General features: G+C 35.7%; 2 protein-coding genes across 2 annotated transcripts in view; one reads left to right on the top strand and one right to left on the bottom strand.

Annotated features, from left to right (window-relative positions):
• Positions 1-1,536: 1,536 nt before the first annotated feature.
• On the bottom strand, positions 1,537-10,913 carry LOC134540370 (vacuolar protein-sorting-associated protein 25). Its single transcript, XM_063383057.1, has 5 exons — positions 10,702-10,913; positions 8,770-8,915; positions 7,720-7,807; positions 5,927-6,057; positions 1,537-3,877 (listed from the first exon to the last, which is right to left on the bottom strand). The coding sequence occupies exons 1-5, from the start codon at positions 10,749-10,751 to the stop codon at positions 3,765-3,767; spliced, it is 528 nt and encodes a 175-aa protein (XP_063239127.1). The 5' UTR covers positions 10,752-10,913; the 3' UTR covers positions 1,537-3,764.
• A 4,809-nt stretch (positions 10,914-15,722) lies between these two features.
• The window catches only part of LOC134540368 (voltage-dependent calcium channel subunit alpha-2/delta-3), a 222,391-nt gene continuing 218,963 nt past the window's right edge, over positions 15,723-19,150 (top strand). The window contains exon 1 of the mRNA XM_063383055.1: positions 15,723-16,997. Within this exon, the coding sequence (XP_063239125.1) occupies positions 16,900-16,997 (98 nt within the window). The 5' untranslated portion in view covers positions 15,723-16,899. The remainder of the gene's footprint in view (positions 16,998-19,150) is intronic.

The raw sequence follows: 19,150 nt of genomic DNA, 5'->3' as shown, positions 1-19,150 counted from the left end.
TAACTTATATGTATAGCCAAAGTTGTACTGTAAATATTTTCCACAGTTATAAAACCATACAATGAAAAATATGTAGATCTACATACGTACTGCTTTCAAAACAAGCCGGGTCGTAAAACTCCGGGCTGGTTGAATTACCTTCATTCAAGCAAGCTGGCAAGCGGGTGTTTCTTATCTCTGTGGGAGGGTGTGTGCATGAGCAAAGAGGAGGGTGAAGAGGGTTCGGGGGAGGTAGTACGACTACAGCTGCAGTGTTGTGTTACTTCTGTGTTGACGTGCTAGTGATTCACACTTCCTGGAGAGTGTATAGTCACTGCCACGCACAGTTTACATTTCACATACACAAGAATAACACTTCAAGCAACTCGTTTAAAAACACAGAGATAGAGAAATACAGGTAAATGTAGAATGTAACGTATAAATATGTACATAATACATATTTTGTACACTAAATTATTGTCTACAAACTGAAAGCATCACACGTTCGAAGTAAATGTTACTCGCTATCACGTGTACATACTCTCGGGCCGGCCGGAATTTGCAGTTTACTTGACATAGTGAAACAATAAAACTACTTATAGCATAAACATCTTTATAGTAATTCACGTCCGACGCGAAAACCAGCGGTGTATTTACGCAATGCGCGGGAAAGACTGGCTATAATTAGCTCTCTGACAGACATGTACAGTCAGGTAAAAGCAAAAATGCCTCGTTCCAGTGCGGAAATGTTTTGGAGATGTTTTGTAATATTTTAATTTTTTTTGGAAAATTAGTTCCGGATATCGGGAGTTCCGTATGTAGGAATTACGGTTGAGGGGTGCTCTACTGTACGCTTAAAAATTTAAAATCCCTCGGGTGCAACATAGTATTAAGGCGCACTATTTACACAGCCACCAGACAGTTATCCCGAAAATTTAGGAAACAGCAGTGAGGAGCAAGGTGAAAAGATTTCATCAAGATATTAAAATTATGGAGGACGGCTATCAAGGAAGATGGGATAGGCACATAATGGCAGATTATTGCTGGAGTTTAAAAGGGGGGCTGTTCCAAGATATACTCAAGAAGTTTACAAAAAAGAAGCTACGTACTGCAGCATTGAGTGACCAGTTGGTTCCATCGATGACTTGGTACTATCTTTGTATGTATATATATTACATATTAGTATATACGTACTAATAATACTTATACAATATATTTGCATTATATAATATTTGTGTAATTTAATAAGAATTTAATTTTTAATTTGATTCAGGAATTTAATCTAAAATAACATAAAAGGTAAATTTCACTAAAACATTATATCTACAAATTTTGACCTAGGCAAAAACTAATGCCATATTTGAATTCAGGACACCAAATTCATATGAAATCAGCTCCAAATACCCTGGTACCAAAACTATTGTTGGCCTGTGTTATTGCCTGAAGAATTAAAAAAAACTTAATAAATTTATTTTTAACCAATGTCAGGGAATGTCATAAATTTCACATCCATAAAAAATATGTGTTTAGTATAAATGTTTAATGAGGAAAATTGTGTAACTGTCAAAATGTTTTTATTTCAATAATGCCACACACATCAACATGAAAATTAATAGCATAAAATATAGGATGAAATAATGTTTATTGCTATATCACGCAAACAATAATCTCTATTCCAGTCACAAGATTTCCCTTCACTAATACTATTCTCATTTCCAGGAACAATTTTAAAACTGCTCTTTTTACCATTTCTGTGCTTTATAGTAAAATAATTTGCATGTATTACCACTCACTACAAAAACACCCTTGGGCACTTTATCATAAGCATATCTATGCTGGTTGCTGGAACCTAAGGGTAGATAAGTAAAGTTGAAGCAAATATTGCAAACAAATTTTAAGTCAAATATAATTTTGAATCAAGTTTTTTTTACTATCATACTTTAAATAATATGTATCCTCAGAAATAAACATTAAAATAATGTAATGTAATATTAAAAAAGACATTATTAACTGTCAAAAAAATTTTCAAAGATAAAAATTTCCAAAACTCCAGCACACACAGGGTTATTTTTAACATACCACAGAATCATCTGTACTTTGTAATCAAAATATATTTTCCTCTCCAACACACATATGCATTACACATACCTTACAAGTTATTTGCATCTTCTTAGTTAAAATAATATTCAATAAGCCAAAAAAAGTGAGTTGAAAATACTGAACATAAAGTAAATGCTAAAGAATTAGTGATGTACTGATGTGTAATCATTTTAGTATCAATATTTCCAATATAAACGTTTCCAACTGATACTTATAAAAACTGATACCAGTTTAAAAAGTAAAATAATTTCATACATTCAGGTGTCACTCGTATATTTTGTTTACCTGTTTATAGTACTGTATGCATATTTTACTCCAACTTTTCTGTAATTTAAGGCTATAGTTAAATGTTGTGTTCCTTAATTAATCAAATGCATAATGTGTATTGTGCTATGCAAAAGTTTTATGTGGTAAAATACTTTGTCATATACCAAAAAATCCTTGTAATAAATAATCCTTTTAATAAATAATTTTACTAAGATACTGACATTCCTAAAAATATTTAATTTCTGCAGACTTGCACTGTGATTATTTAAAAAAAAATTATTGAATCTGTTTTGTATTGGTAATCGGATCTATTAAAATAATTTATCGGTAATTGGATTGTTATCAGTTTTTATCCATATCACCTATCACTATAAAAAATTATTTAGTTACATACATCTCAATCAGTGTGTGGAATTTTTCATGACCAATAATACAAATTTCTTACACCAAAGAAGTTATTTGTATTTTCTACACAAACTATCAGGCAAAATATTGGAGGTTTTTTTTAAATGCTTCGAAAACTGAAGCAAAAATGTTTGCTTCAAGGCCAAAGTCAAATATTAAAATATTTTGTTTGACTTTGTATTTTTTAAAGTTTCGTTCACACCTACTGGCAACATTCAAGAGAAGAATATTGTACCAGTGCATTATTCAGTTAAGCCTTAAATCTTCATTGATCAAGCCTTTTCAAAGCACCCTTGCACATTTACAATGAAGCAATGTAAATAAGTCTGAAAAAGACAAGATATGCACAGAATATCAGCCATATTAATGATTATAAATTTGAAACTAAGAAATCTGTGGTATGTGTGATGTTTTCCCTAGTTTTTAGCCATCCTGTATTTTGAATAATTGCAAACTTTTGACATTAACATCTTCAATCATATATGAAATTACAATACTATTTTTTTTGTCACACACAACACAAATTTTAGGTCTAAAAGAAAAGGCAATGTACAATATCAGCAACGTTATATACATTTACAAATCTTCATATAAACTGCAGGCACTTAACAACAGCAATGTATGCTATACAAAATCAAACTACAAAAGCAAAGAAAAATACTATAAAAATACACTGCTATATTACTAGAAGACTTAACATAATCACTAACAAAAATTAACTGCAATTAAAATATTTAGATGTAGTTCTCAGTGTATTATATTACACTCTAGACAAAAATTGATTCAATGATAGTCTATCTGCAAAAAAATTGTTTCATCTTCTTGCTACTAATTAAATTAATCACAGTAAGTTACGAGGGAGCAGTTTATGGTTAGTATCTTCGTAGCGCACTCAACATAGAGCATTCAGACATACAAAAGCTCTGCAGAGATGATGTAACTTGGTGTGTCCAGTACACATTACAACGTAAAAGCGTGATTGCAATGCGGCCAGCAAAACGATCAGCACCCAGTCAAAAAAACTTGACACCTTGGTTATCATCGAACATGATCAATTCCGCTTTGTTCTTGTTCGCCAACGTGGTCAAAGCCTTGACCATTACTTCACTATCAAGTCCGTGGAATTCTGTAACAAAAAATTAAGAAGATACCTTAGGGAATACTCAAAATTTGTTAAAAGCAATCACAAATTATACAAGACAAACACAAGACTAACCAACTGGCCTAAAAGCCACTTTTCAATGCTTGCATAACAAGATAAAATCTTTCTCAAACTTACGTTGGGTTAAAAAGGTGTATAAATAGATATTTTGTTCGCGTAATGCAGGGTGTAACCTGAAAGGTATAGGACGTGCCACAGCGATCAATTGGCGGGGCTAGGTTTGCCTGCCGCATGAAATGGAAAGCTTATTGTGTCCTCTGCATGTTATAAGATCATGCAGCGATATCTTTGTTCAATACAGCGTCATCCTGGTGAGCGAAAAGTGTTTTCAGTTCTCACGGATTGCTGATTTCGCAAAACAGAATAGGAAAAATGAAGGAGGGTATCAGATTTTGGTTTTAAAACCGGGAAATTAGCTTCAGAGACTTGGGAATTCTTAAAAACAGCTTTCGGAAATAAATGTCCGGGCTTAAAAGTGTGACAAAGTTGGTAAAATGTGAAGACACTGCCAGTGTTGTTGGTTTAAAAAAAAATTCTAAGGGTACATTTCATTGTGTGCATGCATGCAGTTGTACAGGCATATTACAAAAGTGTATTTGAGCATTTTCATGAATAAGTACATAAGAAAATGCCTGCACTCTACAGACAAGAAATGTGTCCTCCACCATGACAATTCCCACACTCATCGATCATTCCAGAACTTGTAATTTCAGGCCAAATTTCAAATTCCTGTGCCCAATTCTACCTATACTTTAAATTCAAAATGACTCTGAAAGGAAACCTATTTGACTCGAATGGAAACATCCTGATAAACAAGGTGGAGATGCGTAATGCCCTTAAGAAGATTTCCAGGAATACTTCCAAGTGGAAACATCATTGAAGCTGAAGAGTTCAGTCAGAAGGAGACTTGCAACAGTGAAATGGGAGTAAGTTGTGTCTTATGACAAATTATATCTATGGAGCTAATCGAGCAGTACGTAAGATAACAGATCAACCAAATTAACACAACCAAACATAATGTAAAATTTAGGAATTTTGCCACTCAATTATATTAATTTAAAGTGATTTTGATGAATTGATGTATTTAATCATCACTTTTAGATCTTTTCATCCCGGGGAAAAAAACTATAATTATATGGGAAATAGGCATTTAAACTCATTTATAAAGTTAATCAAAGGTGACATGATCCACAATACAGATTGCAAAAGGGATTTAAGCCTACTGGCTGTGTTTAAAGTTTGCAATTTTATTGTACGTTAAATTTTATAATAAAAAGACACACATAATATATTTTATTTTTTCTAACCACTATACGGTAATTATACTGTGGGTAGCAGTTATTTTTGTAGAGATGTAGATAAATATTGATCCGAGTGCACCGGGAATGCTTTGCAACGAAATGAAAACTAACCCATCTGCAATGGGTATCACGGCTAGTAGCAAATAAAAAAGACCAAATCTGATCACAGAATTTTAATTTTGTTCAGTTTACTGGTAAGTTTATAGCAAGACTCAACATTTAGTGCTCAAACATCTTTCATTTCAACCAGACAAAAAAAAAACCTCAACAGTTTCACATTAGTGGCCCCGCCTACCTGGGCATGCATATTGCGTGCAGAGCCTAGTAAAAAAACATGTGATTCGAAAACTGTTCCGGATATTTGAGTGGTGTCTGTTTACGAAAAGCGTTTAAGGATATGCTAAAGGCGGACGAGCATTTTTGTTTGAAAAACTGTATTTTTAGAACAGTGAAACATGTGTTTTTTTCAGAGTATTTTCAGGCTTGAAACACCCTGTACGGATTCTTGAAAGCAAGTCAAGGGACTTGCGTTAAAACCTTCATGTTCATTTTTTTTTTTCCATAATAAGGTTGTGGTTACCGCTCAAATCTTATAGTTCGCTAATGCACGTCAGTGTTGAGAAGCGACAAGAGCGCTAGAAGCACCCGCCTCGCCGACGCAAGTGCGCCTCTGACCGAACCTTGGACGGGGCGAGCAGCGGGACCGACCTACCTTGGCCGGAGGTGTCGTCTCCCTGGGTCAGCTCGAACAGCGTGCAGACGGCGTTCAGCAGGCCGGCGCCCCGCGCCCACTCGTACACCGCGTCGCCCCACTCCTCCAGGGTGTGCCAGTACACGTACCACCTGGGCACACACACGGCCAGCCCTCCGCCTACTAGCTGCAGGGCGCAGGCTTCCGACTCTCTACCCACCCTGGGGTTGAGGACTTCATCCTCAGGTCTGTTCACTAGGCGAAAATTTTAAAATGTTCGGCAAACGTTCGTGACAACCCAGCCTGCTGTCCTTCCCTTTGCTGGTATCATTTAAAAAAACAGCTTTTTATTCCTTTCAAGAAGTATTCCTGTGTTCTACATATATTTTATAATCGTCATTTACATCAATTCCATACTTTTTTAAGGTGTTCTGACGATTTGCATACTTTTATGGTGAAAAAGCCCCTAGGACTTGGTTTCCTGTCTGGCTGTAAATTTAGATTTTTATATGCTATTTGTATATTTTAAGGATTGCATGTGTTTTCTTTATTTGAAATGGTGTTCGTTGGGGTTATCTTTTTGACATCAGCTGATTTAGACGTGTTTTCTGTGGGTTTAAGTTTTCATTTTTTATTTCTTTTCTTTTCGTTTATGAATTTTTCCCATGACTAACAGTGCAAAACTGCAACAACATGTGTCCAAGAAATTGTATTAAATTAAAATTCCCACATGCATGAATCATTTAAAGAACGTATGTGAAGGAATACCCCGTAAAACAAAGTAATGACCAGAAAATGATTTTTACCAAATATGGTGTGTGGGACAGAGTCTTAACCACGATGCCAATATTTATCCAACAGGCAACTTCTTTTTTTCTATTATATGCTTTTCCCTACCTGCACCACATTACTAGCTATTCCGGCTTCCTGCCTTAGTTTATTACTGCAAACTATCATATGAATCCACAGTCTTCTCTTCCTTTTAAATTGTTACTATTTCACATCAAAAAACATTTAAAAAAAATTGGTGTCTGTAAAGTTGGTTTACGGACGATAGTTTAACGTGACGTCATAACAAAACATTGATGAATTATTGCATACTTTTATGAATAAAATTGAATCATTTTTATTGAATTATCACTATTTTGTATGGATACAAAGAAGGAGTGAAATGAAATCTACAATTTAATTGATAATTTTACTTTTATTTTCACTCATTAATTCAAATATGTTTATTGCTTTAACCCAGAGATTATTTTAACTATAACTTTTATTCATGTTTGCTATTTAATTTCTTCCAATCTGTGTTATTCTGTTAAGGATAGGACGATGATAGGAAAAGTAGGAAACGAATGGGAGTGTTTCAAGTTTAATGTGCCTCGAAAAAGGCAAATCGACGGTTGTTCCAATCGAGTGGAAGAGAGATAGATGCGGCGCAAGCGCACAATGAGCGTAATGGGACACAGCTTAATGGGACAATGTGCATTACGGGACACTTTTTCATGCGTTCAGCCGGCGTTCATCGATTTATTAGACGTTGTCACGTCAAAAATGTTCTTACACTGTTGGCAGAAAGGAGAAAGACTGAGTGATGTTACGAAGTAAAGATTTATAAAAGTATATTATTACAGAGTAATTAGGAGATCAAAGAAAATACCTAAATTACAAGCGATCAAAGTTGCAGGCACAGCTAGCTGCATACATACAACAATCTGGTGGAAGATGTTATCCTGGTTAATAAGCTCAAAATTTTTTGGTAGTTTAGGATTTTCTTAACAAGGTATCACACAATTTTATGTTTACAGTGAGTTTACCTGTTTTTAGATTTGTCGAGCGGCTCTGCATTCTTAGTTTTTGCCAAATCTTCAAGGACTGCAAGGATCCCGTCTCTCGGAAGCTGTCCTGCAGTTTAGTTATGAAAAACATTCTCCAATAATCAACCTGAATGTCACCAGTCTTTAAAATAAAATTTAGAATTATACTAGATCAAGGCTAACAACCAAGTACGCTTTTTATTACCGTACTTAAGAATTACAAAACTTTGTTACTATCATACATAGATACGTGGAGGAGAGGAGTCAACACGTGCAAACCCCCCCCCCCCAGTGACGTTGCTCCGGCTCGGAGGATTTCAGCAAGTAGTATACCTGTTGTTAGATTTTAAAAAGTTTCGCTTGTTGATTAGTATTGGAAATTCGGGTGATTTAAACTGTGGTGTTGCTGTGAATGGCAAAACTTATTCAGCTAGTAAAGTTTCCGTGCAAAAAATCATTTTTGCAATAAAGAATTATTAAAGCAGTGTTAGTTTCATTGCTTCTAAGCATAAATACCTAAACCACTAAGAGCAAAACCACTCTCTTTATAGTATTTGATGTCTGGTTAACAACTTCATTAAATTTTTTTTAATAATCTTAAAGCAATAATAGATGCAGAGTAAGAAAATATTAACTTTAGTAAAATTAACTGGACACGAAATTAATACTTTAAAATGGATGTGATATTTGTCATATTAAGAGAGTTAAAGCAATTTTTAGTTTTTTAAAAAACCTTTTCAAGTTCTACCTCTTTGGTCCCATTTTGCACATTAATGAACTTGACTGAGATTTAGGATTTATATATTACTATCTATTAATTTGAAAGTGATTAAAGCAAAATTATGGCAGTTATCACGTCCATAAAAAAAGTTATAGATGCGCGCGCACACACACACACACACACACACACACCTAAAGACCATGAAACTAAAAACTATGTACAAAATTTTCTGAAGTTGCTTCATGGTAATCAATCTGCCTAAAAGACAATTATTATGACAATTTGGCTATCACACAGAATAATATCTGGTGCTATACAGTGAAGGATACTGTTGATAGCTGTGTTATTGAACAAGGGACTACGTTCCGCTTCCCTGACATCCAGAACGCTCTGTTTGACTGAGCGGTGATAATCTAGGACCAGCGATCGCCATGCCTGTATCTGCTTTGCTCTTGTTTCTGCATGCGGTTGTATCCTGAAACAGATTGTCTTTACAAAATATTTGATCTTGGATTTTTTGACTGTAAGGTCATTAGAGATGAACATAAAAAACTCCCACAATGCAGTTTCACATTCTCATCACACATAATCAGAAGAATTCAGCAATACCCTTTTCAGAATTTTATCTCTAATTTTGATGTGATAACATAAATCGATGACCGCCGGCTGCACGCACCAAAAAGCATGACTCATTGTCACGTTCCGCCTGAGCCGAGCGTGCAAGAACCGGCCAACCACCCTGCAAGAAAATCTTCTATAATATGAAACAGGTTAAGGCGGGCTTTTTAAAAGAAGCAATTTAAAAGTTTTATTTATTTGTCCAATTTCATCATTTCAAATTAACAATTTATTGACATTGATTTGATTTCAGTTTATTTCTATAACTAATTGTTCGTGATTATATTTAAACAAATTATTTAAATTAAATTTGCAAAAACTGTAAATAATATTTGAAAATTAAAAAGTATGCAATTTTTCATCAATGTATTCTTATGACGTTATCACGTAAAATTATTGTCCGTAAACCGACTTTACAGACCAACCCCCCCCCCCCCCCTCCTCCTTTTAATAAGCTGCGACACTACATCAGGGTGCCTGGCCAGTAGCCTAAAGATGCTGTGTTTGATTCTCGAATGAATCGAAGATTTTTGGGGCACAAATGATACCTTTCTTAGACTCAGGAAAACACTGCAGAAGGTGATAGGAAAACCTTGTAGAAGCATCCCACTAAGGCCCCTTCTACAAAGACATGTAAACAGAGATGGATATCTCACGGACCGGAGTATCTACAATAGCAAGCTTGTGGACACTTATGAATTAGCTTGACAATTCCCAGCATTTCTGTTGAAGTTAGGTACTCTGTGCCATCAATAGAAGCTAAGTATTTAGCTACAGTGGTAGTCATGTTTGTTTAAATTTTATATATTTTATGGATTATCTTGCCGTTCTGTGATTTGTTTTTGCTTTTAATGTTTCCTCATCATTGTGGAATGGGCCTAACTTTACATAATAGGTTAAGTGCATGTGATGACATAAGTTTTACTCATATTCTAAGATGGAAAGATATTGAGGTCAGTAATGTAAGAAGAATGGTAAAATTTCCACATCACATATCCAAGTTTACCCTTTCATTCTGATATTATTCCATATACTTTGATCCTATGGTACATTATTATTGCTGTTTTAATTTAGTACATCAAAAGACACCGGACATAACAAAAATCTGTAATAACAATCATGATCAAAATTTGAATACAAAAGAAAAATATTCACAAGACCTGACATAATCTTTATGTATTATAATCTGAGTGTTTTAGTTTGGCCAGGATCTTTCCACGGACTAAATTCCAACAGCAAGCATAATATGCCGCAGGATCAATGTATACAGGATCATGTCATCAGGATCAAGAGATAAACTTGGATACATGATAAGGGGACCAATTAGAAGAACTAACTGCCACTAAAAAAAAAAGAAATGTTTTTGATACAAGCACTTCGAATAAGAATTTTTTATAGGTTATAACACAAGCAGATAGTTGTTTTAAATATTGAATTCTAGCATTTCATAAATCAAAATATATTCAATGTTGCTAAATTAAAATGTATAATGCTTGCTAGAAGGAATTTGAGTAATTATGAGGAGCCAGGGTACAACTTCAAAGGCAGTTTGTAGGTTAGAAATTTGAATTTGTTCAGCTACTCGTAACCAGTACAAATATAAATAACTACAACATAATTAATTTATTTTACTCGTTACTTACGTAAAAAAAGGTGGAAAGCTGTACTGCCACGGCCACTCAATACTCGACATTTCTTCGGAAGTGTAGAGCTGTCATTTAAAAAGTAAACAAGTGTTTTGCAATGGCCTTTGGATTTCATCGTACAGCCATTATTCAAAGGTACTAGAGTCCAACGACAAGAATAATACTGTCTTCAAATGCCGAGCCTTTGTGAAGTGACCAATAGGAAGCGCTTTGTCACGCTTAATTCGGGGCTCGTTGGGACCTAGAATGAGCGCAATGGTATGCATGCAGGATATGGCGGTATTTCAATTTAGTTTATCCAACTTTGTCAAACACTGACCAGTGTGCTTAAAAAATGTTGAAAACAGCTTTTCTCCAGTTTTATTTTTAAAAAAAAGTGAATAATTTTGACATTACTTTAAAAGAAAGTAAAAATTTAAAACCTAGAGCACTCAGATAATATTTAATATCCTAAATTATTAATGAGCACTGAGTCTGTTTGCATGTGTTAAGAACTTACATATGAATTATTTGCACTAATTAACACATTGATTACACACTAATTATTTTTAACAAACTTATTTAAGCCTATTTTGTCACTTATTAGCACAAAATAATTCAAAACTAATCATCAAATTACTGAACTATAAAAATTTAAGTCTGCATTATTAGGTGAACATTTGTTTTGTATAGGATATTAATGTTATGTTATCCACTAAACACGTGGCTGCAATCATTAAAAAATATGACTCAACGAAATTGGAAAATGAACCCAGGAAATGTGAAACAAAATAAAGCTTATTGGCTATCCTATCCAAATAAATAGACAATATAATTTAAATTCGTATGAAATGCTCCGTCCTTAAAATTATAAGTTTAATATTAAATTAAAATGGATTCACAGTAAATTCCTAAAAAATTGTTTGACTAACATGAGAATTACTAACATACCACTGAAAATATTACAATTATTTAGCTAAAATATGTTAGGTTTGACAATGAAAATGAATATATAAGTGTTTGTTATTTTATTTTATTATGTATTTTTTGTTCCGATGATCCCACATGGAGTCAAGGCTCCGGGATATAGAACATGTCACGTTATACATGTAGTTAGTTCCCTTTACATACAAATATGCATGTGCAGACATTAATATTTACATGATGAAGGTTTAAAAAAAAGTACAGAACATGTTACACAATTTAACTGTATAGTGATACTTGATACTTTATGCAAAACATGAAGCAGCTGTTATCACAAGTCCAGTCATCAAATTAACAGTTCAATTTTTCTATTATCAATCAAATTAAAGAATTCCTTCAGAGCGTAGGTAGGATATTCTTAAGTATTTGTTTTACTGTTTTTTTGAATACTGGTAAACTGTTTATGTTATGCAGTTATGATATTGCGATGTCTTGAATCTCTGTTTCATTTGGTTTCAAAATTCCACTTTTATTCATTTTGTAGATAAGTCTTCTTGGTAGCACTATATTTCGTTTGAGTTGTTAGGTATCTTCCCGGCACAGCATGCTGACTACTTGAAAGAAATCAGTGCTGCGAATGAACTGCAGCTAAAGTTGATTTAATGGCTAGAGTGTACCGTTTAATTACTTCAGATTCACTTGAAGAATAAATGCCTTTAATTATGTCATTAATATCTTCTAAATTATTGACTTGTTCACCACTTATATTAAAGAAAAACTAGAATTTTTACTTCTACTTAGTTCTGCAACAATTTCTTCCTTTACAGCAGCATCAAGTTCATTTTCTAAATGAATTGCCATCGCTAGGGTCAGCACTATCATGATAATTCTCGGATGCAGTTGTTGAACGCGGGTTTTTCCTGCTGACATATTAGGTGGATATGCTTGTGCATGTTCCATTTAATAGTGGAATCCACATTAATGCAAGTATATTTGTGGATGCATTTGACACATTGTGTACATACTAGTTTGCAGTTACAGTCCGATCAGTTTTCTTTGATTTGAATTGATGTGATACAAATGTTTTACATCAGATGTGGATGAAACTTTCCAGCCATTGCCCATTTAAGAAGTAGACTTGCTCTATACCGTACCTCTTATATTCACAAGTTTATAGCCACTTTATGTATATGCACACACCAATAAGACCTGAAACTTAGATTTATTGTAAATACTTTTTAATTTGGTGAATGCGAGTGATATTTTTTTTTGCGCAGCTTAGTGGTCTTTTAATGCGATGATTTATTTTTTAATTGAATGGTTTCAAGTTTTGCATCCGTTGCAATATACGCACACACTATTTGATGCATGTGGAACATTTAGGTACCCACAAACACATGGTCGTATAAAAATTTGCTCCGGACCAAGGTTTAAGATAATATTAAGATAATCGAAAATAAATTCGAACGAAATTCATTGTAAGGAAGTTTTGAAATGTTTTCAATCCCCATTTTTACGGTAAAAGATCATTTTATCAAAAATTGTTTAGTCAAAGGTTATAGATGTTTGGAATTTTGCAATAAATTTAAATGGATTTGATATTATTCCTACTAAAAAAAAAATGGTTGTCTGTAAAGTCGGTTTATGGACGATAGTTTAACGTGACAACGTCATAACAAAACATTGATGAAATGATTGCATACTTTTATGAATAAAATTGAATCATTTTTATTGAATTATCACTATTTTGTATGGATACAAACAAGGAGTGAAATTAAATCTACAATTTAATTGATAAATTTACTTTTATTTGCACTCATTAATTCAAATATGTTTATTACTTTAACGAAGAGATTATTTTAACTATAACTTTTATACATGTTTCCTATTTAACTTCTTCCAATCTGTGTTATTCTGTTAAGGATATAGGACGATGATAGGAACAGAAGGAAACGAATGAGAGTGTTTCAAGTTTAATGTGCCTCGAAAAAGTCAAATCGATGGTTGTTCCAATCGAGGGGAAGAGAGATAGAAGCGGCGCAAGCGTACAATGAGTGTAACGGGACACAACGTAACGGGACAATGCGCGTAACGGGACACTTTTTCGTGCGTGCAGCCGGCGTTCATCGTTTTATTAGACCTTGTCACGTCAAAAAATTTTGATATTTATTTTGGTCTTTCAACCCTTGTTATTTCCACCCCTTTCAGTTATGGTTGTTACGTAAAAAAATTACCTTAATTAAAAGCTTTAGACAATAATTAAAAAGTTAAAAAAAGAAAGGATTTGATATTGAAATAGTACGGAATATTTATTGTATTTTTATTTCAACTGCTAGAATTTTCGACCTTTTTTTTCCCGTTTACTTGCAGTAATGGTTTGTTCTGTCAAAAATGGTTTTAGACCAAAGTTTTAGATAAATTATAAAATATTTACAATTTATTCCTATAGATTTTATTGTTAACCCAGTAAGGGAGTTATGATTTTTTTTTTTTAACCTTTAACCACTGTCTATTTCACCCTTAGCAGCAATGGTTGGTTGTACCAGTTAAATTTAGAACCATTTGATCTATGACAATATAATAAACTCTAAATTAATCCTGGGGTTACTATCTAAAACCTGAGTGAAATTCTGTACAATAGTATCAGCAATTTTTGAGTTAAATCATTTGGTTCAGCAGACAATTTGCTTTACTTCAAATTCGGTTTACGTTTCTAAATTAGCTAACAGGACAAATATTATATACTTAATTATTAGAAAACCACAGGCATACACTTAGATTTTATTTATTTTTCAGGCTTTTTTTTTTTGCAATTGCTGCTGTTAGAATTTTTTTTTGTGTTATTCTGGTTATTTTATAAACTGGGATAGAACCACAGGATGCTCACGCAACAACAGCTGTTGATTAAGCCCGACTTTGAAATTGATTCTAATCACCGACGTACGATTCGCAAAAGAAAGGTTTTCTTTTTTGCCTCCCCCCCACCCTATCGCTTTCCCCCTCCTACGAAAAAAAAAAAAAAAAAAAATCCCCTCCATCGTGCACAACCTTCCCCCTTCCCCCGCAAAAACCCACAATGTGCGTGCGCAAAACGTCGTCATCGTGAGACGCGCAGCAGGCATCGTTCCGACACGCTCACGTCGCTTTCCGGGAGAGAGGGGGGGAGGGTGACAGAATACAGGGGCGAAGGGTTCGGAGACGATAACTGTCGTACGGTGCCGACGGAACGGAAAAAGCCTGGTCGTTGTAGGGGGAGGGGGGGGGGGGGGGTTGTGTGTGAGTCTCGCAGCACTCGCCAGAGATGTCATCCAACCTGGATAAAGGGCAAATTCGCGTGTTCTCATCTGGCAAAAATGCACTTATGATACAAAACTCGGTGACGAAATTTCAGCGTAGAATTCTTTAAAGTAATGCCGAGCGTGATGAACACATATGCATACGCAAATTGTGTTTTCACCTGCATTTATTGACGCGAATCACAGGTAATTACCGCATTCGCCGCTAGAATTCGCTGCCGGAGCAGCTAAGTTGACTATTGAATCATTTGATTATAGCAGACCTTAATTTTAAACCATATAATGAAACGGCCCCGATAAAAGCGAAAAAGACTTGAAAATACTGAGCCCTGGCTTTGAACCTGATTTTCGTCAAGAAATTTGATTAAAATACTGCTCATCTTGTTAAAATTTTCTAAACAGTTTTAAAGTTTTCCTTTGTCTTTGAGAACTTCGGTTCACGCTATCCACCACAGATGGCCGCTCAGTGGTTACATCGCATTTATTTCCGACGTCTTGCAAATTCATTTTCAAAACTATGGTTTTACCTGATTTTAGACATTAAAATTCAAAATAGTAGCACTAAAATATGTAAAATAATGAAAAATTAAAAAAAAATACAAAAAAAACAAAAACAAATTGACTTTAAGGGACAGGTTAGTGGAGAAGATATTAGTATATACATCCAGATTTTTTTTTTTTTTTTTTTAGTTCGAGAGTTTTAGATATTACTTATACTTCCTCGCGTTTGACAATTTCCCTAATCAAGCGTTTCTTTTAAATAAAGTTGTATTTATATTTCGTTCAGGTAACGGGCGTAGACGGCGGGCTTTTCAGTCGGTCGCAGCACCAAGAACACAACGGACGTGGCTGTAAGTTTCACGACGGTTTTCCCATCCGCACCGGGGTTGGTTTGGTTTTTTTCTTTCCGCACGATCGCACCTCGTTGAGGCACGTAGCTACCTCCCGAAAATCTTTCGCGCGAACGCCGCGTTTATCGCAGAGCGTGGCGACACTGCCCGCGGGGAAATTTTTTTCTTTTACGGCAGTCCCGAATGGTGTGTTGGCAACGCGGTACGAGGTAGATTTTTGAGGAGGGGTAAAGGGAGATATGTATGTGTGTGTGTGTGTGTGTGTGTGTGTGCGCGCGCGCGAGGGGGGTGGCAGGCCGCCATCTTGTCGAATCAATAAACAAGGCAAAGACGGCGAGCGCGCCGGGTTACCGGCTCAGAGAGAGAGAGAGAGAGAGAGAGAACGTGTGCGCGTGCGCGTGTGAGTGTAGGTGTGTGCGTGTGTGTGTGTGTGTGTGTGTGTGTGTGCGCGCGCGCGCGAGAGGTCGAGATCTTGTTCGTTCCTGCCCGGGGCTCCCGAAGCGAAAGGTGTGTCGCGCGCGTATCCTATTTCCCCCCCTTCTCACCCCTCGAAAAAAAAAACAACCGTAAAAAACAAACAAAAAAATAACAACCCTGCTGCCGTGGAGGCGACATCGCCGCGCGACGTAAACGGTGCCCGTGCTCGGCGTTAATTTTTATCATAATTTATATTTTTGTTATATATATTTTTTTTTCTCTTCCCTCCACGGTTGGCACCACTGTCTGCGGGAGGTTCGGCTCGCGAGCACCGCCGGGGCTGGAAAACCGCGTGAAGTACTTCGATTCCCGGGTGAAACTAAACCGATTTTTTTTTTTTTTCGCGTGTGTAGTGTTCTCGGTAGTAACTATTATTTTTTTCCCTTCCTTCCTCTCTTCCTCTGTCTCTACGGTGCTACGTGCGTGACCTTTCTGGTTCGGATTTTAAAAAAATAAAAAAAGAAAGAAAATACTGTTCGATGGCGCGGGACATTTTTTTTGTAGTGTAATAAGTGTTCGGGTTGTCATCGTCGCGAAAGGGAGGGAGGTCCGTAATGTGGCGTCGTCGATCTGTGCCGCGGCTATCGGACGGTGTGCCTTCAGCGTGAAATATATATATATAAAAATATATATATATACGTCAACCCTTTGGAGCGAGTGGTTGTGACATGGCAGCGACATGGCGAGCGGGTACCTTCTGGGTGCTCCTGGCGACGCTAGTGGTATCCACCACGCTGGGACAGGACGAAGACATTCCACACAACGAGTGAGTACCCATTTTTTTTTTAAATTTAAAATTTTACCGTTATTTTTTTTTTTTCCCTGCGGGCGCCTTGCTCTTTGGGCGGACACGACCCTCCCCTCCCCCGCCTCCAGCAACCTACCGCAGCTGTCCCGGCTGACAATCCGGTGGAGAGTTTTATTTTATTTTCGAAACAGTCGTACGAGGCCTAACGGCTGAAAATACTACTTCCCCCCCTCCCTCCCCCCACATTTTTACCACCTCATCGTGGAATTATTCTTGGATTCACTGCTGTGACAATATGCGGCCCAGGGCAGTGACCTACGAATCGTCGAAAGGGGGGAAAAAAAATATTGCGTGCGTGCGTACGTGTGTGTGTGTGTGTGTGTAGGGTTAATTTTGGTGGTGAGGGGGGGCGATGGGTGGGGAGAAGGGTTTTGCGAGAATGGCTGTTCGTCCGGCACCTTGATCGACCGTGTCTCCCGAAAACACCGCCAATATGTCGCCGATAATTCCCAGCGGGTGAAACACTGCACCCTGTGCACATTGATCCTGTGCTACATGGTGCTTGCTTTTTTAATTCAGCAGGATACGTCGAAGGATCCTGTACACAAAAAAAAATTGTGGTACTACAATGTATTATGATAAAAAAAATTGCACACGAAAGAAAAATATTCCGACAAGACCTGACATAATTTATCTTTGTTGTGATTTTCGAGTATTTTTTTTATGGCCAGGATCTTTCGAGGTGCAAAATTAAAACAGCAAGCCTCATGTACCAATGGAACAATGCCATCAGAAACAAAGGATGATCTTTTTAGCACGAATTTTTAATGGGAAATAATATTTGCGTCAAATCTGTCATAAAGTGTAAAAATTTTTTTATTGTACTTATCGAGGGGGAGAACTTTTTTTTTCAAGATGTTTCAATTCAATTCAGACAGGTATAAAAAAATCTGTTTTCGAGTCTTTCAACTGTAGGAAATTCGTACTTCAACTTTAATTATTTTTTTCCTCACGAATTACGTGCCGAGTTACCGTCGTTTGCTCGTGAAATGTCTTTGCGGTTAAGCGAAAACGTAATTCGTGCCGACTGTCATGGACGCCTGTGTCCTTTCAGCGTGGGAGTTGTGACGTGACATTACCCAGCTCACGTCTTACTACATTACTACAACGTTTTATAACCTCCCCCTTCCCCCTTCAGCAACTTACGCGTTCCCGTATACGTCTCTTTCTGGTTTAACGTTTTTAAATATTTTATTACGTGACGCTCGTAAACTCGCAAACGAACAGTGACGTTGTTGTAATTTTATTTTCTGACAAACACCTTATTCCTTTTTCCAATTTTTTCAATAAAAAAAATGAAGAATATAAAATAATATGAAGAATACATATTTAATTATAGGATGATGATATCAGTGGGTCTGGTCAAAGGTAAATCAACAAAAATTTCATATATTTAAAAATAAGCTAACAACTAAAACCATTAGGAAATAAACCATTGGTATGGGGATTTGCGTAGAAACAAATAATCACAATTTTTCACTTGCAAACCAAGGAGCGCAGTAGCCTATATTGAGAATTAGGAAATAATTAAGTTAGCATAATAATAGCATCCTTGTTTGACTTGACTTAGAAGTGCTTTTAAAGGATATTTTAGTCATTTTTGGTTGAACTAGATAAAGAAAAAAGCATGTATACATATGTGATAAAACGCAAAAATTCTAAAAATTAAATAAAAAAAAAGCAAGCGTAACTACTTCTGGGCTATCTTGATGGGAACGCTAAAATAATTCACGTATCGTCCCTCAAAGTGCAAAAAATTGGATGTGTAAAACCTTTATAAGACTAATTACAAAAATCAGCTGAAAAATTATAACTTTTGACGTTTGGTTGTAGGCCTATCTTTTTATTGGATCAGTTAATGACGTAAGAGTTTTTGCCACTAAGTTTCGGAAATCACAGAATGCCACATATAGCAACAATGAAAGCCTAAAACATACTTTTTACGTATGATTTTTTTTTTTTTTGCAATTTGAGTGACGACATTCGAACTTGATGTTAGCACATAACCCATCGTCTAGCAAAAGTTGATTTAAAATTAAATCTGCGCATGAATATTAGGTAAAGACATACTTCAAGACATCCATGTTGAAATTCATACAAGGAACGATGCG

Source organism: Bacillus rossius, chromosome 16 (assembly GCF_032445375.1).
Source record: "Bacillus rossius redtenbacheri isolate Brsri chromosome 16, Brsri_v3, whole genome shotgun sequence".
Lineage (NCBI taxonomy): Eukaryota > Metazoa > Arthropoda > Insecta > Phasmatodea > Bacillidae > Bacillus > Bacillus rossius.
This window is presented reverse-complemented; position numbering and strand designations above follow the sequence as displayed.